Genomic DNA, 25,832 nt, shown 5'->3' with positions numbered 1-25,832 from the left:
CCTCTCCCGACATCAGTTCATGTATCCACCGCATTAACGCTGCTACGTTATATCTCCTCAAATCCGGAAGTCTAAGTCCTCCTTGTGCTCTGCCCTGTATCAACTTAGCAAAGGCAATCCTAGGACATTTGGCATGCCAGATAAAAGTACCAACAATACTGCGATACTTTTTTTCCTCTCCCCTTCGCACCCACAGCGGGAGCATTTGTAATGGGTATAAAAGCTTAGGCAATAGCACCATCTTAACCAGCGCTATCCTTCCCATGAAATTTAAAGGCAAGTCTCTCCATTTTTGACATAATTTTCCTATTTCTTCCAGCCGGCTTACCAGGTTTCTTTTGTACACCCAGGCCTGGTCCGCACTAAGATATACCCCTAAATATTTAATACCATCCGTGGCCCAGCATAATGGGAAGTTCTGCGAGGTTTGATATACTGTTATTAGTAAAAAAAAAAAAAAAAAAAGAAGTCGTTTCTTCTCTCTTTGTTTGCTTTATTTCACCCTAGTTCTCTTTCAGGCTCATTTTCAAAAGAGATGGACGTCCATCTTCCGACATAAATCGGCACTTGGACGTCCATATCTCAGAGACATCTAAATCGGTATAATCGAAACCCGATTTTGGACGTCTCTAGCGAATGTCCGTCGCAAGGACGTCCAAATCTGAGGGGGGGGGGGGGCGTATCAGAGGCATGGTGAAGGTGGGACTTGGGCGTTCCTAAGACTTGGACATCTTTGAGCCATAATGGAAAAAAAGCAGAGACGTCCAAGACTAAAACTTGGACGTTTTCACCCGGAAATGTTTTTATTGCAAATAAGGCAAAAAGAGGTGCCTGAAATGACCAGATGACCACCGGAGGGAATCGGGGATGACCTCCCCTTGCTCCCTCAGTGGTCACTAACCCCCTCCCATCCTCAAAAAACATCATTAAAAATATTGATTGCCAGCCTCAGATGTCATACTCAGGTCCATGACAGCGCATGCAGGTCCCTGGAGCAGTTTTAGTGGGTGCAGTGCACTTCGGACAGGTGGACCCAAGCCCATACCCCCCCTACCTGTTACATTTGTGGAGGAAACAGTGAGCCTTCCAGAAACCCTCTGTACCCATATATAGGTGCCCCCCTTCACCCGTAAGGACTATGATAGTGGTGTACAGTTGAGGGTAGTGGGGGGTTTTGGGGGGGGGGGTTGGGGGGCTCAGCACACAAGGTAAGGGAGCTATGTACCTGGTAGCATTTTATGAAGTCCACTGCAGTGCCCCCAAGGGTGCCCCATTGCTGTCCTGGTACGTCAGGGGGACCAGTGTACTACAAATGCTGGCTCCTCCCACATCCAAATGGCTTGCATTTGGACGTTTTAGACTTGGATGTCTTTGGTTTCGAAAATCACCGAAAATCCAAGATGTCTAAATCTAAGGATGTCCAAATCACAGGATGTCCTTGGTATTTTCGAAATGAAAGAGGGACGTCCATCTTTTTTTGAAAATGACCTTGTCCCCGCCTCCGAATTTGGACGTTTTACAAAGACGTCCAAATTCCAACTTAGACGTTTCTTTCAAAAATGCCCCTCTTTGTCTATCATGCAATGTATAATACATTGCAAACTGCTATTCCGGTCATTCCAATCATCTTTAGTAGAGAATAGAGTCAGAGTATTAAAATGTATAGGGCGCCATCTTGTGGTGTATTGCATTAAATGGATATTGATTTTATATTTTATATTATTTTATAATATTTAAAACGATTTAAACGGCCAGGAGAGGCTCCTGGCCGTTTAAATCACTGGTCTGGGGCTAACAGGGCATATTCAGTGGCACTTAACTGGAGAGTGCTGCTGAAAATGCCCTGTTAGCACCCAACATGGAAACCAGCTATTTTGGGAGGACTTCCAGGGGTTGGGGTGGGGTGGGGTGGTGGAGTCAGCACTTGACTGATTACGTGCCGATATTCAGCACTTAACCAGCTATGGTGAACCACATAAAGATAGGACTGACTTTTATGCGGGCTTATTTATACTGTTACTTTGGCTGGTTAAGTGCTGAACATTGCACTTAAGGTAAAATTATGTATAATCATACCTGATAATTTTCTTTCCATTAATCATAGCTGATCAATCCATAGACTGGTGGGTTGTGTCCATCTACCAGCAGGTGGAGATAGAGAGCAAACTTTTGCCTCCCTATATGTGGTCATGTGCTGCCGGAAACTCCTCAGTATGTCGATATCAAAGCTCCATCCGCAGGACTCAGCACTTAGAGAATTACACCCACGAAGGGACACTCTACCCAGCTCACCACCGCCGAAACGGGGGAGGGGAATTAACCCAGCTCATCCCCACACAAGTGGGGGAGGGGAATCCGTCCAGCTCATCCCCGCGGAGCGGGGGAGGGACACCACACCCGCCGATGCGGGGGGATCTGGCTTATCCTGCAACCGCAACCGCGGGAGGAGCTGACTGACCCTAACACCGCCGAAGCGAGAGGGGTACAAAGCTGCCCTACAGCTGCACGAAGCGGGAGGGAGTGCCGGCAGAATTTTAAGTCTCAATCCAGCCCCGTAAAACGGAGGGGAGAGGAATGCAGCAGCTCACTGTAACACAAACTCGTCTTAACTCTTGAAGAATCCAAGTGAAAAAACTTGAACACGAAGTCTTTCTGAAGTAACTGAAGACTAAACTTGAACCTGAAATGCAACCAGAATAAAAACAGTACAGATATCTGGGAGGGGCTATGGATTGATCAGCTATGATTAATGGAAAGAAAATTATCAGGTATGATTATACATAATTTTACCTTCCATATCATCAAGCTGATCAATCCATAGACTGGTGGGATGTACCGAAGCAGTACTCACCCAGGGCGGGACATAGAAATCCCTGACCTCAACACTGAAGCTCCAAACCGGGCCTCCGCCCGTGCAGCCACAGTCAACCGGTAATGCTTGGAGAATGTATGAGCCGAAGCCCAAGTTGCCGCCTTGCATATCTCTTCCAAGGAGACGGATCCGGCCTCTGCCATCGAGGCCGCCTGAGCTCTCGTGGAGTGAGCCTTCAGCTGGATAGGCGGCACCTTCCCCGCGGCCACATAAGCCGCTGCAATGGCTTCCTTGACCCATCTTGCCACTGTAGGCTTAGCAGCCTGCAGACCCTTACGAGGACCTGCAAACAGGACAAACAGATGATCCGATTTCTGGAAATCATTGGTCACTTCCAAGTATCTGATGATGACTGCTCTTAAATATCTGGATGTGAGACGAGAGTACTCCTCTGGGTAGTCCTCCCTACGAAAGGAAGGGAGACAGAGCTGCTGATTCACATGGAAGCGAGAAACAATCTTGGGCAGGAAGGAAGGCACTGTGCGGATAGTCACTCCTGCCTCAGTGAACTGCAGAAAAGGCTCTCGACATGAGAGCGCCTGGAGCTCGGAAACTCTTCTGGCTGAAGTGATAGCCACCAAAAAGACTGCTTTCAACGTCAGGTCCTTCAGAGATGCCCTTGACAAGGGTTCAAAAGGCGGCTTCTGCAATGCTCTTAGTACCAGGTTGAGATTCCACGCAGGCACCACTGAGTGCAGAGGAGGGCGCAGGTGATTAACTCCCTTGAGAAAGCGCACCACATCTGGCTGCGAAGCCAGGGAAGCACCCTTCAGGCGGCCCCTGAAGCAAGCCAGAGCCGCTACCTGGACTTTAAGGGAACTGAGCGACAGGCCTTTCTCCAGACCTTCTTGCAGGAACGCCAACACTGAAGAAATTGGAGCAGAGAAGGGAGAAAGTGAGCCTGCTTCACACCACGCTGCAAAGATACGCCAAACCCTGGCGTAAGCAGTAGAAGTAGAGCGCTTCCTCGCTCTCAGCATAGTGGCGATGACCTTGTCTGAGAAGCCCTTCTTCCTCAGACGCTGCCGCTCAATAGCCAGGCCATAAGACCAAAGGGGGAGGGATCCTCCATCACCACGGGACCCTGATGTAACAGGCCCTGCTCCACTGACAGCCGCAGAGGATCGTCGACTGAGAGCCTGATCAAGTCCGCATACCAGGGACGCCTGGGCCAAACCGGACCCACCAGGATTACCCTGCCGGGATGCTTTGCCACCCGGTCTAGCACCCTGCCCAACATGGGCCAGGGCGGGAACACATAGAGAAGCTCTTGTGTCGGCCACTGTTGGAGAAGAGCATCTACTCCCAGGGATCGAGGGTCCCGTCCTCTGCTGAAAAAGCGCGGCACTTGGCAATTGGCCGATGACGCCATCAGATCTAGGCTCGGCTGGCCCCAGCGCTTCGTGATGTCCAAGAACGCCTGAGCAGATAGCTGCCACTCTCCGGGCTCCAAGGTATGGCGACTGAGAAAGTCCGCCTTGACATTCATGACTCCGGCAATGTGGGCCGCTGAAAGCTGCTCCAGGTTCACTTCCGCCCACTGGCAAAGATTCATAGCCTCCTTGGCTAGAGGGGCGCTCTTGGTACCTCCCTGGCGGTTGACATAGGCCACAGCCGTGGCATTGTCCGACAGGACCCGTACAGGCTTCAACACCAGTACCGGGATGAACCCCAAAAGCGCCAACCGAATGGCTCTGAGTTCCAGGAGGTTGATAGACCACTTTGCCTCTGCAGGAGACCAGAGCCCCTGCGCTGTCCTTCCCAAGCAGTGGGCTCCCCAGCCCGACAACGAGGCGTCCGTCGTGACGACAATCCACTCTGGGGTCACCAGAGGCATTCCCGCAGACAACTTGTCTGTCTGCATCCACCAGCTCAGCGCCTTGCGCACTGCTGGGTCCAAGGGAAGGCGCACAGCATAATCCTCCGACATCGGAGTCCAGCGCTGCAGCAAAGAGTGTTGAAGCGGTCTCATATGAGCCCTGGCCCAGGGCACAACTTCCATCGTGGCCGTCATAGAGCCCAACAGCTGCACATAGTCCCAAGCCCGAAGGGGAGAGGCTACTAGGAACTGGTCCACCTGAGCCTGAAGTTTGACAATCCGATTGTCTGGCAGGAACACTCTGCCCACTTGGGTGTCGAATCGAACTCCCAGGTACTCCAGGGACTGAGTCGGGCGCAGCTGGCTTTTCTCCCAGTTGATGATCCATCCCAGGGAGCTCAAAAGAGCAACTACCCGGTCCACAGCTTTGCCGCACTCTGCATAAGAGGGGGCTCGGATCAACCAGTCGTCCAGATAAGGATGGACTTGTACCCCTTCCTTTCGTAGGAAGGCCGCGATGACCACCATTACTTTGGAAAAGGTCCGCGGAGCAGTAGCCAACCCGAAAGGGAGGGCTCTGAACTGGAAGTGTCGTCCCAGGACTGCAAAACACAGAAAGCGTTGATGAGGAGGCCAGATGGGAATATGCAGGTACGCTTCCTTGATGTCCAAGGATGCCAGGAACTCTCCTGCCTTCACTGCCGCTATAACAGAGCGGAGAGTCTCCATGCGAAAGTGCCGCACTTTCAAGGCCCGATTGACCCCTTTGAGGTCGAGGATAGGCCGGACAGAACCTCCTTTCTTTGGTACCACAAAGTAAATGGAGTAACGTCCCTTGCCAAGCTGACTTTCTGGCACCGGAACGACCGCGCCCAGGCGGATCAGATTGTACAAGGTCTGCTGCACTGCCACAGCTTTGACCGGAGACTTGCAGGGAGAGAGTACAAACCCGTCTTTTAAGGGTCGGCAGAACTCTAGTTTGTAGCCGTCTCTGATGACTTCCAGCACCCACGCGTCTGAAGTTATTGTGGTCCACTCGCCCAGAAACGAGGACAGCCGTCCTCCAATCTGCACTGGGGCGTGGACCAAGACCCCGTCATTGGGTACGAGACCCTGGGGGAGGACCGGAGGGAGCACCTCCGGGACGGCGGTCTCTGCGAAAGGAATGCTGCTTGGGGGAGAAATTCCTCTTGAAGGAAGAGGGGGCAGAGGAACCCGACTTGCCCGGGCGGTACCGACGGGCTTCCTGCAACCGTCCTCTGGAGGTACCGGGACGAGTACTAGCCCGAGCCCTGACCTCTGGTAATTTCTTGCCCTTAGACGTGCCGAGATCGGTCACGATTTTGTCCAGCTCGACCCCAAAGAGCAGCTTGCCTTTAAAAGGCAACCTAGCCAGGCGGGATTTAGAGGCGTGGTCAGCAGACCAATGTTTCAGCCAAAGCCACCGCCGCGCAGAGATTGTCTGAGCCATGCCTTTCGCTGAGGCCCTCAAGACATCATACAGCAAGTCTGCCAAATAGGCTAAGCCCGATTCCAGGGCCGGCCAATCAGCCCTCAAGGAATGATCCGAGGGGGAAGCCCGCTGCACCATAGTCAGGCACGCCCTGGCCACATAGGAGCCGCAAACTGAGGCCTGCAAACTTAAAGCAGCCGCCTCAAAGGACGACCTTAAGGCCGCCTCCAATCTTCTGTCTTGGGCGTCCTTTAGGGCCGTGCCACCTTCCACCGGCAACGCCGTTTTCTTAGTCACCGCAGTGATTAAAGAATCCACGGTAGGCCACAGATAGGCCTCACGTTCACTCACAGCCAAAGGATAGAGGCGGGACATAGCCCTAGCCACTTTAAGGCTCGCTTCTGGGACATCCCATTGAGCCGAAATTAAGGTGTGCATGGCATCATGCACGTGGAAGGTTCTAGGCGGGCGCTTCGTCCCCAGCATAATGGCAGAGCCAACAGGGGCTGAGGGAGAGACGTCCTCCGGAGAGGAAATCTTCAAAGTGTCCATGGCCTGTAACAACAGGTTGGGCAAATCCTCTGGGCTAAAAAGCCGCGCTGCAGAGGGGTCATCCGCTCCATCCGAGCGGGGATCCGTCTCCACCAAGGAATCCGCAAAGGACCGTTGGGAGACCTCAGACACGCTGCCCTCATCTACATCGGAGGAGACAAATTCCTCCAAGGCCTGGGAATCAACCCGAGGGCGTTTACCTCTGGGAACCTCAACCTCTTTACCAGACGAGGGAGCAGGGGCAGCGTTGTGCATGAGGAAGGCCTGATGCAGCAGCAAAACAAACTCGGGGGAGAAACCCCCCAGACTGTGCACTTCCGCAGTCTGGGCTACAGCCCTAGACGCACCCTCAACCGGCGCTCGCAACAGCGGGGGAGAGACATGCTGCGCATCCAAAATGGCGTCCGGCGCAAAACTCCGCGAAGGAGCCGCGCGGGAAGAACGGCTCTTAACTTTAGCCGCTTCTGTGCCGTCGCCCAAATTAAGGGCGTTCATGGCATTAATGTCTCCAACCTCAAGGGCGGCCCAAGAAGAAGCCGTCCGAGCCGCGTGGCCGGCCAAGATGGCGGAGGCGAGGAGCGGGGGATGGGCGTTTATGGCGGGAAAAACCGCCACGCCGGAGGAAGGACCGGGACATTCATCGGTCACGAAACTGTCACCCAACAAGGGCGAATCAGGCTTGAAGACCCCCGCATCCCCTCTAGAAGCGCTCAAGCGACCCGGGGAGCGACCCTTTGCGCCCTCGCCCTCCGACGCCATATGCCACGAGGAGAAGAATCGGGGAACCCCCTGCCCGCTATAAAAAGGTAAAAATTACCTGCTGTCCGCTCCGAGTTGTAACGACCTGGTGTCCCAGTGAGTAGCTGCAATAGACGCTTAAATAAACGTCGAAATAAACGCCATTAAGGACGTTCAAAATTTTTTTTTTTTTTTTTTTTAACGGAGCCAGCGGGAGGGGGGAGAAAAGGAGGGACCTGGCACCACCAGGTTTGCACTTGCTCAAAAGAGCCCTCAACCCCAGGCACTCAACAAAACCTAAAAATTAGGCTTGGAGGCCTAGCCAGAGCTGCTGCTGTGTGTGACCACCACCTGCTGAGATAGAGAACATACTGAGGAGTTTCCGGCAGCACATGACCACATATAGGGAGGCAAAAGTTTGCTCTCTATCTCCACCTGCTGGTAGATGGACACAACCCACCAGTCTATGGATTGATCAGCTTGATGATATGGAATTGGCTATGTTTTTGCCACCCCTGGAAATTCAATACAGGAGCCTGGACATGCTTAGCATTGAATTTCCAGGGATAACGCCAGAGGCGGGCAGAAAAATGCTAACCACTGCTGGATGAATATCGAATCCGATGATATTTTATTGTTTATGTCCTTTCAGGTTGATGATGTGTGGTCTTTAGGACTTTTGAAGCTATACTAAAAAGGTTATCGGGAAATGAGATGCGATTAATTGGCAGAACACTGAGGCTTTAATTGTGTATAGTGACCCCCTTCTGGATCAATTATTAAGGGATAAAGAGAGATTAATTATCTTGGGATGATTTTAGATTCTGCTCTTAGTATGTGCCCGCAGGTTGCAAGGGGGGGGGGGGGGGGAGGTGAAGGATTGTTTTTTAAGTGATGCTTGGTTGGTAGATTGAAAACTTTTCTGGAGACCCTGACTTTTAGGGCTCTGGTTCTAGCATGTATTCTACCTGTCTTGGACCACTGTAATATGTTGAACAAGGGTCTTCTGGTGTAGTTATACAGCCCCTTACTACTGGCACAGAACACGGCTGCTCATCTTACTAGTGGAAGGCAGAAATTTGGCCCTAGTACTCCAGTTTTGATGGATATTCACTGTTTGCCAGTGAAGTCCTGCCTTCAATTCACGTGTCTGTGTCTGGTTTTTAAGATTCTGCTGGGTTTATTGTTGTCACAATTATCACCTAATGATTTGATATCAGGACCATGGGCGATGCCTACGGCTTCCGTAATTGAGCTCCTACATTCATAGTGAATGGCTCTTCCCTTTGGAATTTGCTTCCAGAAAATGCAGTGAGAACAGGATTAGATGTTGTTTGAAAAAAATTAAAGACCTTTCTGTTTTCATTGGCATTTAGTGGGGCCCAGTGAGAAGATGAGATTTTGATATATTGTTGGGTTGCACTGTTTTGTTTAGTTCCGTTAAAAATATTAATAATAAAGTAAAATAAAAATACTTAGCTCATAATGTTGTGCCATTATGTCAATCACCCTGTCTTTGATCCATATGTATCCTTTAAACCACACCAATCAAACCAGATATTCTTGGGTTATGTCCACCAAACTGGGCATCTATAATGTTATCCACTCTCTTGTCCATTATTCACGCTATTGTGTAACTTAGTACAATGTTTTGAACCAAGGTTCTGCTTCATGGACAGTCCTCAACATACAGTTCCAACGTGCACTCCTCAGTATCTTCTACTACTGTGAAAAGGGAATGCAGCAACCACTCCATTTAACTTGAGTTGCATGATACCGCTCTACCAATGGATGGCACTGTTTCCTATGATTGGCTAAATCAGTCATGGTTCATGGGTACACAGAAAAGAAGGCTGAGCAGGCAAGAAAACCTAGCATGGATTAATGATCCTCAGGAAAAGATGGTGGTGGTGGTGGTGGTAGGGGGGAACTAGTACAAACTCTTACTTTAGAAGCCTCATTGTCTTGTTCCTGGAAACCATGTTTCTAACATTAGAAGAAACCCTGGGGGAAGGGCAGTAGAGAGTAAGACCCAAAGAGAGCTACCTACACAGGCTGTGTGGAAGCCAAGCCTGCTGCGAGTTGTAGGAACAACCACTTTCTATGCAGGAAAGCAGAGTATCTCATTAGTCACCATAAAAGTTGAGCTGAAAGTGTTCCCAAACGGAGTAGAGCAGAGCAATTCATTATCAGCCCTCACCAGCTGCGGAAAGGGGGAGGGGCTGAAACCTTGGGTTGGATATTGTATTCAGGACACTCTTCAAGTGGAGGTCACAGGTACCAAAGCAGTGGCAGAATTCAATTGTGCATGAAAGAAACACAAAGGGTCTTTAGAGGCAGGGGGAGGGGAAAGAGAGGAAGGGTGAGGGAAAGCTCCGTTACTGCACAGATTCTAATCAGTTTGCTTTAATAGATAAACACAGGGCTTTTTTTGAGGGGGTACTTGGGGGTATTGAGTACCGGCACCTTTTCCATTGTCTGCTAAAATTGACCCATGGTCCTCAAGTTTTAATGAAAGAGCTCAGGCTCCACACATCAATTCTGCCTTCTCATAGATTTTGTGACTGGTTGCAGGGGGCCTGGCTGCTATGGGGTGGGTCTCCCAGTGATCACCCCACCCCTGAAGGATGGCCTGGCATTAGAGTACCAGCACCTTTTTCACTAGAAAAAATGCACTGGATAAACATGTTCCAGAACCTCTAGTTTGTTCTGCATTGGTGCCTTGACTAGACTGCAAGCTCCACAAAGCAGGGATTGGCTATCTATACACTGCTGTGTACATCTTAATAGCACTAGAGAACATGGTAGATGGGATTGATTAACAGAAGGAAGACTCAGTGGGACACATGGTCCATATCTGCTGGCATTTTCCATGTATCTGTGAAAGAAGATGCATCTGCACATATTGATTATAAAAAGCTAAGGTTTATTATACAAAGCACTTTATAAATGTTTATTAGTACCATTCTGCTATACTCAGGTTGGTTAAATACAGGCTGGAGAGGGGAGGTTAGCTGTGCACGCCTACAATATGGCTAGCCGCTAATAGTCCTAGCTTGGTGAGAGTGTTGCTACTACTTGGGTTTCTGCCAGATACTTGTGACCTGGATTGGTCACTGTTCGAAGCAGGATACTGGGCTAGATTGACCACTGGTCTGATCCAGTAGGGCTATTCTTATGTTCTTAGTGTCTATTGCTAGAGATACAGGTGTTTGTTCATATTAGATGCTAATTTGCATTTTTACACTGTTAAAGATAACTGGAAGAGCCCTTGAGTTGGGTCTTCTGCATCCTGAGTTGGCTGGAAATTCTGTGGAGGCAGGGGAGAGGGAGTTATGATCATCTTTAAGGACAGTGCCTGGTGGCTGGGTCTAGATCCCATTATCCACCCCAGTGCTGATGCTCCAATAGTCTCAGCAGAGAATGCTGGGTGTGGATATTGTCTGGGCTACCAAATCGTAGTTCTGAGTAGATGCAACAACAGAAATTACAGAACTTTCATCGGGGAAGAGTGACCGGGGGTGGGGGGAGGTTGTGACACTGCTGACTTCAGGCATTCATACTAGCCATCATGGCAATCTCCTATGGCTATGGACTGAGATGTGAGGGAAATCTCAGAAAGAACGAAGTCAGACACAGAAAACCAAGAACTGAATGTGGAAATCCCTCATTCACGAGAAAAATGCAACTGTGCCGTGGCAGGTGCAGGAGTCATACAGTAACCTCACTCGAATGCATGCACACACATGCATGCATGCAAGCACATACATTAACACATGCATATACACTTATATTCTTCTGTATCCATTGCTAGCGCATTTGACGTTTGAAGAGTCTGAAATTCTGGAATTTTCCTTGATGTGACTCTCCCATGCCTTTTCTTTTAGGTATGTGCACAGGGAAAAATAATTCAGTTCATTTGGCCTTTTCCTCAATTTTCAAACTTTTTTTGGTTCATATTATATGTTTAAAGAAAAAACATTTTTACACATGTAAAACTTACTAACACATGTAATTGACTTAATGCTTATTAATTTGTAGGTTAACGCACATTAAATCAAAGTAGGGTGAACAAAATTTTTAAAGCACACTAACAAACCAAATACACATTAAAGAATGCACATCTCTACGCCCTTTCATTCTGTTCCCTTTAATTCCTTTGATCCCTTCTTCTTACTCATCCTTTCTTCTCTCACATCCTCGTTCCTTCTCTTTCTGGTCCCCATTCTCTGTTGTGGAAGGACATGACCGCTAGACCACAGTAGTGGATAAAACCTGGGGGCTGCCTGTCCATTCTGAGATTGATCTGAAGCCGCTGACTGCCATACTGCCCCAAGTCCTGCTGCATCCAAACAAGTTTTGGCCAAGGCTAGGTGTCAAATCCCTGCTGTGATCGGCTAGTGTGTGTGTGTGTGTGTGTTCATGCATGTGTGCGTATGCATTTCGGCAGTGCCTGCTTTTGCCAAAACAGGATGGTCATTCCTCAGAGGTCCAAGGAGACTAGGGTCATGTTGGAGGATCTTCAGCATTTTCTGTAAACACAAAGAAGAATTTATAATTCTGCTGCCTAACAGACTGAGTAAATAAAATTCTGTTTCTAGGGTTTTTTTCTATGTCCCTCGTTTGACAGAAGTTAATGCTTGTTTCAAACGTCAAGCTGTTCTAGGTACATTCCCAGTCACCCCATTGTCTATTTATTTAATTTACATGATCTTCCTATACTGCCAATCATGCAAGCACATCAAGGGAGTTTACCATAAAAAACAAAATCACAAGGATCAAATAAGGAAAAAAGTAACATAAGGGAAATTAACAGGAAAGAAAGGAGAAGGGAAACAAACAAAGGAAACGTCACTCAGGCTTAAAAATAAGTAAGAGGGGAAGAGGAACAAACACAGGAGTCAGAAAGAAAGTAAAATAAATAAGAGAATCAACTAAAAACTTGATTTAAAAGACAAGTTTTCACTGCCTTTTAAAAGTTTTTGTGTGAAGATTCAAGGTGAAGGTCTAATGGTAGTGAAATCAATACAGAAGGATCTAAATGACAAAGGGCTGAATCCTCAGTTGTATTGCAGTATGTACAAGACAGAGAGGGGAGAATGCGATGAATAGAGGAAGGGAGTGGGAGTATATGGGATCAAATGATTAGCTAAGTAATCATTTCTGTATGAGCATAAGTAATTTACAGTTGGTATGAACTGAAACGGGCAGCCTACGCTCTCCTCTCAGGGGGTCTTTTACTAAGCCGTGGTAGTGTTTTTAGCTCACAGTAGAAAGCAGCTGGCGGTAAACGCTGAGACGCCCATAGGAATATAATGGGCATTTCGGAGTTTACCGCCAGCTGATTTCTACTGCAAGCTAAAAATGCTACCGTGGCTCAGTAAAAGACTCTCTCAAAAAGGAGAAACATGATATCTCTGGCCCTTATGTCACAACTTAACTACAGTAGCTTGAATCATTTGAAGACACTTAACTGAGTATTGTGGAAGTCCATTTTATATAAGGCATTGCAGTAATCAATTTTTGAATTTACTAAAGCTAATAAAACTGATCAAATCATAGAAAAGGGCAAGCAAAATTTAACTGCTTGAATACGATGTAAAGCACAAAAAGATGACTTTACAGCAGCCCCAATCTGTTGTTTAAAAGACCATTTTAAGTCACGATTATACCACAAACACATACAGCCTCTTTGAAGAGCAATGAAAGTGCTTTAATAGTATGATCAGAGGACCTAAGAGAGTGAACACTAAGAAAATGGACAGTTTCACACTCTTTTTTTTTTAATTGTGCTTAATACATTAAGTATCAAACTTGAGAGTGAAAATACAATTCACCAACATAGGACAAGCATAGAAGAAAAATGATATAATATGATCTAATAAGTTCAGTGAAAGATATATAAACCATATTAAAGAAGAAAAATAAGGAAAATAGGGGAGGGGCACAAGGGAAAACAAGTCAGGAAAACAAAATAAGGAAAATTATTTCAAATGGAACTTCAGTTAGAAAATACAGCGAGGTATATTTACACATCTGATCTTACTGCCATTACAGGGGAAGAGATAGCTATTGGGACAAGTGGAGACCTTGTATCCAGAAAATTCCTGAAATGGTCCAGATCTGAGAAAAAAATTACCCTCAAACTTTACATGACACTTTCACGAAAATTGTAGGAAAATGATTTATAGGCCAAAAAGGCCTTACATCTCAATTGCATTGCTCTGGAGAAGTCAGAAAAAACTAAAACATTGTGACTCAGAAAAGATTTAGCTATACATTGAAAATATATCCTAAGGATCCATGATCAATCATGTTCCAAGACAAAGTTGCAATAAGGATTGCCATGGTCACCACTTCTCCAGAACTCTCTAGAAATCCAGAGAGATTTAAGCTATCTGATGATATTGGACCCTTTTTCAACTGTATTGGTCCAGTTAACATAGTGCGCTCTGGTGATACAAGGCATTGATTCCATTGGAACTTGAAACACTTCATTAAAGTATTTCTTGAGTGCATCCAGTGATGACAGGACTGGCAATTTATGGAAATTCATAAAACATACATTCAAACAACATTCAAAGTTCTCAAGAACTTCAGTCTTCCTCTGCATTAACAAATGTATTTATATTTGGACTGGCTGAGGGCAGAGCTGGGGCTAGCAAAGCTGGAGAGCCAGCTGATGGTCTATTCACTTGTCACACTTTGCTCAGTCAATAAAGCAGTCCACACACTCTGACATACACCACACTGTAAATGGTTTATTTCAACTCGGATAGTCAAATAACAGGCTTTAGGGGTAGTGAGTTGATTTGATGTGTTAAATAAAGCTCATGGTTGATTGTAGTTCCAGTGATGTGGAGACTCATTTTCAAAGAACTTAGTCTCGCAAAGTTACACAGGTTCCTATTAGGCTCATTTTCAAAAGAGAAAAACGTCCAAAAGGTGTCATAAAGCACCACTTGGACGGATTTCTTCTCAAAATGGCCAAACCAGTATTTTCAAAACCTGTTTTTCAGAAGTCTCTCTACGCATTCGTCTGCAATGCGTCCAAGTCACAAGGGGGCGTGTTGGGGCATTTCAAAGGCAAGATTAGGGTGTGCCTAACACTTGAACGTTTTGTAGCCATAATGGAACAAAATCAAAATGTCTGTGGTGAAAACTTCAACGTTATGGTCTAGACTTGTTGTTTAACGAATAAGACACAAAAAGTTGCCCTAAATGACCAGATGACACTTATTCATTGTGAAAATCCTGAAAACCAGGCTGGGGTGTGGACCTTGAGGACTGGATTTGAGGACCCCTACTGTAGGGAATGGTTCAGGAGTACTGGGTGTGGAGAGCTCATATTTCCTGCAGTCCCAGCAAGAGTCACTGTAGAAAATGCTGCAGGAGTGCTGGATGTGAAGGGGAGCTCACAACTCCTGCAATTCCAGCCTCTCCCAGAAGGAGTCACTGTAGCGAATGATGATACAAAAGCACTGGGTATGGGGGGGGGGGGGGGGGGGGGGGGGGAGGGGGAGTTCACAGCTCCTGCAGTTCCAGTCTCTCCAGCATGAGTCACTCTAAAGCAGTGTTTCCCAAGTCCAGTCCTGGAGTACCCTTTGCCGGTCAGGTTTTCAGGATATCCACAATGAAAACGGATGAACTTGATTTGCATACACTGTCTCCATTATATGCAAATCTCTTTCATGCATATTCATTGTGGATATCCTGAAAACCTGACTGGCAAGGGGTACTCCAGGACTGGACTTGGGAAACTGCTATAAAGAATAGTGTCATAATTTAATAAAAGTATCAGTTGTTGTAACATTACATAATGGGGCTCATTTACTCTAGCGTCTGTCACCGTAAGCTGATTAATGTTCAGGAATAAGTTGCTGCTGCACACGGTCACTAATTCTACAGAACCACTTTGTCACAGATTTCCAAAGTTTTGCCTCTCCAGGGTCTGATTCGTACCTGACGTTGCTTTAGTCCCTCCAGTGTCTGGTACTGTAAGCTTCACTTCTCCTGTATCTGAGGTTAAAGAGTACCTGGATCTGGAGCAGCGATCACCGGAGCGTGTCCGACGCAGCACAGGCTGAGAGACAGGGAGATGCTCTGTTACTATCACAGGCCAGTGAAAAGGCGAGACAAACATACCCCATTACTAAGTCAGGGCCGGTATTAGGGAAACAGGGTGACCCCCTCTTACTAACACATGGACAATGATAAGTTGTCCCTCCATCTCTCTGTCACCCCGCTACCAAATACAAGGCAACCGTCTTAAGTGCTGACTTCTGCTCATGGATCACCCACAAAGTAGCCAGTTCCGGTTTAGGTGCTAAACAGGCAATTTCTATGGCACTGTCCAGTTAAGCTGAATCAGGGGCGTAGCTACATGGGGCCACGGGGGCATGGGCCCCCGTAGATTTGACCCTGCCCCCCCTGTCGCCAACCCCTTCGATCTCCCCCTCCCGCTGCCAACCCTCCCCTGCCGCCGCTGTCAGGTACCTTTGCTGGCGGGGGTCCCCAACCCCCGCCAGCTGAGGTCCTCCAGCGCAGCCGCGTTGCTGATCTGCAAGGGCAGGCTTCTGTTTCTGTGAGTCTGACGTGGAGGACGTCAGACTCACAGAAACAGAAGCCTGCCCTTGCAGATCAGCAATGCGGCCGCGCCAGAGAAGAGGGCTTCTGCTGGTGGGGGTTGGGGACCCCTGCCAGCAAAGGTACCCAACAGCGGTGGTGGGTTGGTGGCAGCGGGAAGAGGTAGTCGAAAGGGTTGTCGCCGGCATGGTCAAAGGTGGTGGTGGCGGCAGGAGTGGTCAAAAATGGCAGGGGGGGGGTTAAAAATGGCGGGGCGGGGTGGCAGCACTGGGGGGGGGGAGGTTCAAATGTGCCCCCTCACCTCGGGATCTGTGCAAGAAGTTTTTGAAAGGCGCAAAAGAACAGGTGCCAATGTATGTTGGCACTTCCGGTTTCCTCTGGACATGCACACAAAGAAGTTGCGATTACTGGCACGCTCCCCCAAATTGCCACAAGTTTTCTACACATATAATTTGAATAAATTTAGTTTGAATATGGTTGCAGCAGTTCATCAACCATGTGATGAAACCTTCAGGTGAAAAAATGTCCGGGGTGATGAAGTGTCGTGTGATGAAAAGCCAGGTTTTTTATCTGAGTCAGTGATGAACTGCTGCAGGATGAAGTGACGTGGTAACGAAGTGGCTTGGAGATGAAGTGACATGGTGATGAACTGCTGTGTGATGAAGCGGCTCAGTGATAAAGTGATGTGGCGAAGAAATGGCTCGGTGATGAACTGTTGCATGATGAAGTGACATGGTGACAAACTGATCGTTATGCATCAGTTTGTCACCATGTCACTTCATCACGCAAGTGTAGAAAACTTGTGGCAATTTGGGGGAGCGTGCCAGTAATCGCAACTTCTTTGTGTGCATGTCCAGAGGAAACCGGAAGTGCCAACATACATTGGCACCTGTTCTTTTGCGCCTTTCAAAAACTTCTTGCACACAATGTTTTGTGAGGCTCATACTTAGACATAGAATGGCATTCTTCTACCTAAACCTAGGAGCTTCCTTCAAGAATTATTATCTTAGGGGTAATGTTATAAGGATTTTTCAAAAGCACAAACACTGTTTTATGCGCATAAAAGACCTAAAATAATTCCCCCTAGGGTTACATGAATAAAACTGAGCACTGTAACATGAAGGATCTTTGTTATGCAAGTGACATGGTGATGAACAGTCACATGAGGAAGTGGCTCGGTGATGAATTGTTGGTAATTAACTGCTATGTGATTACGTGATGTGGTGATGAACTGTTGTATGATGAAGTGGATTGGTGATGAACTGTTGGTGATGAACTACTGTGTGATGAACCGATGTGGTGATGAACTGTCGTGTGATGAAGTGGCTCAGAGATGAACTGTTGGTAATGAATTGCTGCGTGAAGTGACGTGGAGGGGCATAATCGAACGCGAATGCCCATCTCCATGGGTGTCTATCTCCAAGAACGGGTACGTGAAGGGGCGGGACAAACTGTATTTTCAAAAAAAAAATGGGCGTCCATCTTTGTTCCGATAATACGGTTTGTGCCAGCCAAATGCATCGGATTTGTGCGGATTTGAGCTGAGCGGTATCATTTTTCAGCGATAATGGAAACCGAAAGCGCCCAGCTCAAAAATGAACAAATCCAAGGCATTGGGTCGTGGGAGGGGCCAGGATTCGTAGTGCACGGGTCTCCCTGACATGCCAGGACACCAACCGGGCACCGTAGGGGGCACTTGTAACAAGTAAAAAAAAGTTAACTACCTCTGAAGTCCATAGCTCCCTTCCCTTGGGTGCTGTCCCCCAAATCCCCCCCCCCCAAAACCCACTGCCCACAACTCTACACCATTACCATAGCACTTATGGCTGAAGGGGGGCACCTAGATGTGGGTACAGTGGGTTTTGGGGGCGGTTTGGAGGGCTCCCATTTACCACCACAAGTGTAACAGGTAGAGGGGGTGGGCCTGGGTCCACCTGGCTGACGTCCACTGCACCCACTAACAACTGCTCCAGGGACCTGCATACTGCTGTGATGGAGCTGGGTATGACATTTGAGACTGGCATACAAGCTGCAAAAAAAAATTTTTTAAGTTGTTTTTTTTTGGGTGGGAGGGGGTTAGTGACCACTGGGGGAGTCAGGGGTGGTCATCCCCGATTCCCTCCGGTGGTCATCTGGTCATTTAGGGCACTTTTTTGGGACTTGTTTGGGGGAAAAAAGGGTCCAAAAAAAGGGACCCAACTTCTCGCTAAAAACGCCTTTCTTTTTTCGATTATTGGCCGAGGACGCCCATCTCTCCTCGGCCGATAACCACGCCCCAGTCCCGCCTTCACCACGCCTCCGAGACGCCCCCGTCAACTTTGGCCGTTTCCGCAACAGATTGCAGTTGAAGACGCCCAAAATCGGCTTTCGATTATACCGATTTGGGCGCCCACGGGAGAAAGACGCCCATCTCCCGATTTGGGTCGAAATATGGGCGTCTTTCTCTTTTGAAAATAAGGCGGATGGTGATGAACTGCTGCATGATGGAACTGCTATGTGATGTGAAATGTCTGTACACCGTAAGGGCAGTTTGGGAGCACTGTCTGGGTGGAGCTGGTTGTATCTGAAGACCAATGATAATCAGAGCCAGTATTCAGCAAAAATTCTGTCCTAAGTTATTTGGATAGTTCTCCAGATAATGGCACTATTGGCACTATCTAGGTAACGGTGGTAGTTTGCCACCATATCCAGATATTCAGCACTGTATATTTTTAAAAGCTGCAACTGGCGTATAAATATTGCACTTGTTACTAAGGGGGTCTTTTACTAAAGATTAGCTTGAGTTATCTGCAAAAGAGCCCATTTTATTCCTATGGACCCTACTGCAGATAACTCTAGCTAATCTTTAGTAAAAGACTCCCTCAGACAGGGCAAACATTAGGGCTATTACAGACATCTGTTAGTCTGCATTAGAATGTCAGAGACAGAGGGACCCTCTTAATTATCAGTGATAAAAATAAGTCCTAGGGGAAATGTTTCCAGAATGCTTCCTTGGGGTCCACCTTACTCTCCCCTTTTAAATGCTGTCTCTTAATCCCACCCCTCTGATGCTCACCTTCATGGGCAAGGGACTGCTGGGGGCTGAGGCACTGCTATACAGACTTAGGCTGGAGCTGGACCTGCTGGGAGGCATCACTTTGGGCTGGTTACCAGCACCTCTCAGTGTTGTTCTGGCAAAGGATTCAGGGGACAGGTATTTCTCATTAATCTTCAGGTTGGTTCTTCCTTTCACTGTTCAGAGACAGAACACAGACTTCAATCAATCAGCTTGACATGTATATCGGTCAATATTTATTCCAGGCAGTTAGCATTATTTTTAAATGCCAGCCACAGCATTTGAAGACCACGGGACCAATATTCAGCAGGAGATAACCAGGTAAGAGAACCTCCTACCCAGTTATTTCTGGCTTACTGAGGAGCTGATGAAGAAAGCTTCCCACATGGTTACCATGGGTTTAACTCAGTTTTAGCATGGGATAGCAATGCAGATAGGGTTTCAGCATGAAAACCCTACCGTAATTGCATTTTTTTTAAAGTTTACTTTCTTTTATTGATTTTCAATACCTTTGAGCTGGCAACCTAATGACAAGCAACAATTTACAATACAAGGCAAAGTAGGAGCTCACAGTCAAGAAACAGGAAACAATTCCAAAATTAGGATAGAGAAAGGAGGGAAGGAAAAAGGAGGAGAGGAAGAGGAAAGAAAAAAAGGAGGATAAACAACAGAACATGAAGCATGCATAAGCCATAAGATACACCAAGTTTAGTAATCATCACTTTATATCGTTAAAATAAGATACAAGTGGAAGCCATTTTTCCCTATACAAGGCAATACGAAATGATTTCTTTGCAAGGTATGTTTCGTATTTATAAGTCTGAAACAATAAGTTCCACCATTCTTGGTAAGTGACTTGATATAAGGACTTCCAATGCGAAAAGTTTACTTTCAGAGCTAAAGATATCATGGTGTTAACAAGGATACGTTGATTGGGATTCAGTAAGCTTTTAAAGCACTGATCTTTAAGTATCACAAATTTAAAAGTTATTGAGTCAGGAAGGTGGAAAATGTCTACCAGTTGTGACCAAATTTCTTTCCAATAATCTTGAATTCACACACAGTCAAATATAAGGTGCTTACCTATTTGAGATTGACAAGACCAACATAAGCTAGAGTTAGAGGGAACAATAACATGCATCCTATAAGGCGTCCACAAAGTTCTACGCATAAAGAACTACAAAGACTGTATCGTTGAAGAAGAGTTAGAGCATCTAAAGAGGGAATTCCATAACTGCTCCCATAGTTTATCTGAAATAGGCTGCTGAATGTCTTCCTCCCAACATTTACGTAAACCTGTACATTTAGTAGGGGATTTACTTAGTAAATATTTATAAGTGTGGGAAGCAGCATGGCCAGAATGTTGAAGCCACAAATTAAAATCAATAAGCTCTGGGGTTTGAGACAGTAGCTGAATTTGTAATTAATTTTTTTTTTTTTTTTAACATGGAGCTAATCTGTAGCCATTGATAAAATTGAGTATCTGGTAGCAAACATTCCACTTTCAAATCTGAGAAAGATTTCCATGTCTGGCTACTCAAATGAATCAAATCTTTCAGGGCCCAAATTCCAATACGTTGCCACTGAGACCAAGAGACTTATTTTTTATCAATTTTAAAGTTGGGATTATTCTATATAGGCACAGATGACGTAATGGTCCTACCGTAATTGCATTTAAATGAAAGCAAATGCAGTGCATTTGCTATCCTGCGGCATGCAAAATAATAATAAAAAAAGCTTTGCCCATGCAACTAATGTGATAATCTTTACATCAGGGTTTGGGGAACCATAGTAGGGTTGGTTGAGAGGAGTGAGTATCTACTGGCACCCTCTTTCTCACCCTAACCCAACTGCCTCAGATACCTGCATCAGCCCCCCCTCTCCTCTCCAACGACCTAACCTGAACCAAACACCCACCACCACCACCACAGTTCACAAGATGATTTCCCTGGTTGTCCTTCCTTCCATTTCCCTGGTAGTCTAGAGACTCAAACCCCTTTCCTCAAATAAAAAAAAATTGCTGTCTAGTGGCACCTTCCCACACCTGATCCCTCTCCTATACCACTCAAGCCCACTCGATGTACCTAACAGAAGAGGCAGGAGTGATCCCACTCACTCCTGCCTCCAGCACCACCATCCTGAAAAATGGTGCACTTAGCCCTGCATGGTGCATCCTGGGGATACATTATAAAGGGCCTGATGCCATATAAGATGGTGCCGGAGGCAGAAGCAAATGGGTATTACTCCTGCATCTCCTGTTAAGTACATTGTATGGGCCCAGATGGAATGGGGGGAGGGATCATGGGTGGGAGGGTGCCACTAGAAACCATGGGTTTAAATTTTTAATCTGAGGAAACGGGTTTGGGTCCGGGGTGGGGAAGGGCGCTAGACTACCAGGGAAATCTTTTAATTGTGGGTGGAGGTTGGAATGGGGAAGGAGGGTGGCCTCTACAAAGGACTGTAGGGTCAAGGAAGGGAGGGAGATGTCAGTATGGGTTCTTTTTGTTGTTTTTTTATGTCAACTTTCCTGTTTGTGCCTGAGCCAATCACCGCTCAGGCACTGACAGGAAAGGTGACATTTATAACTGAGCTGCGATTTTAATGCAGCAGCAATTTGCATGGTCACTGATTATAGAATGCCTCAGTATTTTTTTGTATGGTATTTTGTGGTACAGCCATGGCTCACTGCATCTCCTTAAGTGATCCCAAGATTTTTAGCAGCACAAAACTGGATAATGGCACTGAAAATCCGAGGAGACCGCCGTGGCACTATTCAGTTAGTGCTTGGTTGGTCCAAGAGTAGAGTCTGGTTGGAGCTGGGAGTTAACTGGCTTTCAGTCCGCTAATCATGTAACAACCCGGATAAAGTTAAGACAGCAAAATGTTTGTTCCTTCCTGAAAGGCAGAGTTGGGGCAGAGCGTGGGAGGTTATGCCAGCTATACATACAGCAGTCCTAAAGTAAACCGTATAGCTATATGAATATGGACAGGTCTATAACCTATACCCTTGCATTTATGCGTTCCTTAGGCACACAAATTAATATACCAGCAATTTTACGTGTATATGGACATTTATGCATGTAAGTGTTAGCATGGTGTCAACATAACAACAACATAAAAGTTGCCATACTGGGTCAGACTGAAGGTCCATCTTGCCCAGTAATCTGCTTCACAGCTCTTGCAGTCCCAGCCTTTCCCAGCAGGAGTCACTATAGGGAATGGAGAAGGAGTTTTGGGTATAGGGTATAGGGTACCAGGCGGAATCCCAAAGAGTAGCAAGATTCCATGCTACCGATTCCAGGGATAAGTAGTGGCTTTCCCCATGTCTATCTTAATAACAGATTATGAACTTTTCTTCGAGGAGCTTGTCCACACTAGAGTTGAATTTTGATTAAAATTTTAATCGCAATTAATCAAGCAGTTAAAGGTATTTTATTTATTTTTCTCCTACTGCAGCTTCCTTGTGACTCCATAGCCCAGAGTCACAAGGAACTACAATTGGGAAAAAATTAAATAAATAACGTACCTTTATTTGCGTGATTAATCGTGATTACAAATTTTAATTGAAATGCAGTCCTAAAAAAAAAAATTAAAGAAAACAAAGTAATGAAAAAATAAGAATTACAAAATACAAATTGAAAATTACAAATTAAAGAATCTAAAACAGCATGCAGAATAGCTATAAAGCAGATACTTACCTGTAGCAAGTATTCTCCGAGGACATCAGGCCATTAATTCTCACATGTGGGTGACATCATCCATGCCGCCCAGGGCAGAACGCTTTTATATCACATATATATTTAAGAGCCACACTCTAGCATCCCCACTGTTCATGGCCACCACGAGAGTGCAGGACCACCAGTACAGTATCACAGCAATGCACAAACAACTCCAAGGGGAAGTGGAAGGGTATGTAAGAATTAATGGCCTGCTGTTCTCGGAGAATACCTGCTACAGGTAAGTATCTGTGCTTTCTCCGAGGACAAGCAGGCCAGCACATGTGGGAATCCCTAGCTACCATGCTCACTGAAAACAACAATAATAGGACTATTGGAACTTGCAATGGGAAGTTCAAAATACTAATCAACTTGAAACTATATACAGACTGTGAGAGTGCAGCCTGAAACAGAACAAAATGGGCCTAGGAGGGTGCAGTTGAATTCTAGAACCCAAACAAATTCTGCAGAACTGCCTATTCAAACTGATCATTGCGTTAGGTATTTTGCTCAAGGCAATAGTGAGATGTTGAACGTGTGGATTGAAGACCACATTGCAGCCTTGCAATATTTCTTCTATAGAGGTTAACCCCATGTAGGATACCGATGGCTCTGACATTATGAGCCTTGACCCTCAAGAGTCAGACCAGCCTGGGCATAAGCAAGAGAAATGCAATCTACCAGCCAACTGGAGTTTGTGCGTTTACATAAGAACATAAGAGTAACCATACTGGGTCAGACCAATGGTTCATCTAGCCCAGTATCCTGTTTTCCAAACAGTGGCCAAACCAGGTCACAAGTACCTGGCAGAAACCCAAATCATGGCAAGCAGTTGCTTTTCCATGTTTGTCTCAATAACAGACTATGGAATTTTCCTCCAGGAATTTGTCCAAACCTTTTTAAAACCCAAATACACTAATCTTTTGAGGACTCCTAAAGAAGGCTGTTTTGCTGAAACACGGCCCGTGTAGGGTCTATCTGTAGACTGTACAGTCAGTTTGCCAAGACTGTGCCTACATTGGATTATTAAGCACTGCTTTTATTTTTGAGATTTCATGTTTGGAATAAAACTTTTTTTGATCTGATATCTTGGTATAGATTGACTGGTCATTTCCACCCTTTTTGATTTTTGTTTTGTTTGGACTATCTGTGTGAAATAAGCTAAAAACATTTTTATTTAAAAATTCTTGCTAGCTTATTTTTCCTTTTGGTATGTAAGTGTTAACACACACTTCACAAAATTACCCTATACATGCAAAAACACGTATAATAAACCAGCAAACTCATGCATGCCTGAGAACTGTTGCAAATGTGTGCGGGACTTTCCAAGTGGTAATTTTAAAAAGGGGAATAATTTGCATACTTTCCCTTTTAAAACTGGGGTAACTCATGCAGGTTCCTTTTATACAAAATGATCAGACACACACAGAGCACATCTCAGTATATCGTTTCCTGTCTGTATTACACCTTATTTATTCCAGAAGGAGGTTCTCTTTGGAGCAATGCAAGGATTAAAGCAAACAGCAGTTAATTTGAGAGACCAGTTATCTGTAACATACCCTGGAACAGGAGTGAGGGTCATTTCTGTCATAGTATGTGTAAAATTAGCTCATTTGGAAGCATTACCCTGAGGCATGGCCAATTTTCACTCACAGAGAACAGTATAATATTGCCACCTACTGCTAATTCTCAATCACAGAAGAGATTTGACCCAGCATTTCAGAGCACTGCAATTGTGTGCTCAAATCTGATGCTATTTACGTAGAGTGCATTGCAGTATGTAACACAACATTCAAGTCTGCAGTGAGGTACCAGAAGAATGCAGTTTTCAATAGAATGAGAAGCTCAAAGACCACAAATGTGAAATAAATGTGAGGAGAGGCACCAAAGGAAAGGAGAAATCAGGGTTTACCTGCTAATTTTCTTTCCTTTAGGCCCTCCAGACTGGTCCAGACGCTGATGCTTGGGTTATACTCACCTATCAGCAGATGGAGACTGAGAACACTAGAATTCTGAGACCTGTATAATAGCACTGTACCAACCCTCAGCAAACCAGTATTTGTCTAACAAAGCATATGGCCAAAAAAACAATATTCCCCCCCCGCCAATGGCTTTTTTCCCAATACACACACCGACCCAAATTACAAAGTGTGTGAGAGGTATGGACATCTGTTGGTTTTTTTTTTAAGCACATCCAACAGCAATCATAAGAAAGGGCAATACAACTGAACTATGTACAAATTTTCTGCTGTATAAATAAAGGCCTCCATATCCTGACTTTAGACTGTGAAATCATCTCTGGCACTCGCAACAATGTTCACAGGTGGGTTCTGAAATGGTCTGGAGGGCATAAAGGAAAGAAAATTAACAAGTAAGTTCTAATTTATCCTTCCTTGTCAGCGCTATAGACCAGTCTAGATGCTGATGCTTGAGAGTACCAGAGCAGTAAGGAACTATGGGCAGGAACCACATAAGCCTGAAGAAAACACTTCCATACCAAATGCCATGTCCTGTCTCGCATGTACATCAATCCGATACTGTGCAATAAAGGAATGCATGGATGACCAGACTTTTGCCTTGCAAATATCCAGAGGCAGAATCAAACTGCTTTTGGCTCAAGAAGCCACCATCCCCCTCGTAGAACATGCCTTAAGCAGTTGAGACACTGGGCAGCCTTTGAGACTATAGGCCAATGTTATTTTTTCCTTGAGCCAGTGGGCTTTAGACACCTTGGATGCCGCGGCTCCTTTGTTGTGCCCAATGACAAGGAGAAACAAATGGTCCAAACTCCAAAGTTCTCTTCAAGTGCATCAACAATACTTTCCGCACATCCAGATGAAAAAGATTCCTCTGGTCCTTATCTCCCTTGGGATCTCCCAAGACAGGAAGAGAAATGGATTGATTCACATGAAAAACTGAAACAACCTTAGGTATAAAGGAGGGTATCGAACGTAGCACCGCCTTCTCTTTCGACATCTGTAGGAAAGGCTCCCTACAGGACAGAGCCTGCAACTCTATTCGGTGTGTGGATGAAATAGCAA

General features: G+C 46.0%; 1 protein-coding gene across 1 annotated transcript in view; it reads right to left on the bottom strand.

Annotated features, from left to right (window-relative positions):
* Positions 1–10,409: 10,409 nt before the first annotated feature.
* The window catches only part of LOC115460298 (microtubule-actin cross-linking factor 1-like), a 116,228-nt gene continuing 100,805 nt past the window's right edge, over positions 10,410–25,832 (bottom strand). Inside the window, exons 19-21 of the mRNA XM_030190096.1 lie at positions 19,076–19,251; positions 15,397–15,517; positions 10,410–11,966 (exon numbers count right to left, since the gene is read on the bottom strand). Of these exons, the coding sequence (XP_030045956.1) occupies positions 11,941–11,966; positions 15,397–15,517; positions 19,076–19,251 (323 nt within the window). The 3' untranslated portion in view covers positions 10,410–11,940. The remainder of the gene's footprint in view (positions 11,967–15,396; positions 15,518–19,075; positions 19,252–25,832) is intronic.

Source organism: Microcaecilia unicolor, chromosome 1 (genome assembly GCF_901765095.1).
Source record: "Microcaecilia unicolor chromosome 1, aMicUni1.1, whole genome shotgun sequence".
NCBI lineage: Eukaryota > Metazoa > Chordata > Amphibia > Gymnophiona > Siphonopidae > Microcaecilia > Microcaecilia unicolor.
Note: the sequence above shows the minus strand (reverse complement) of the source record. Positions and strands in the feature narration are given on the sequence as shown.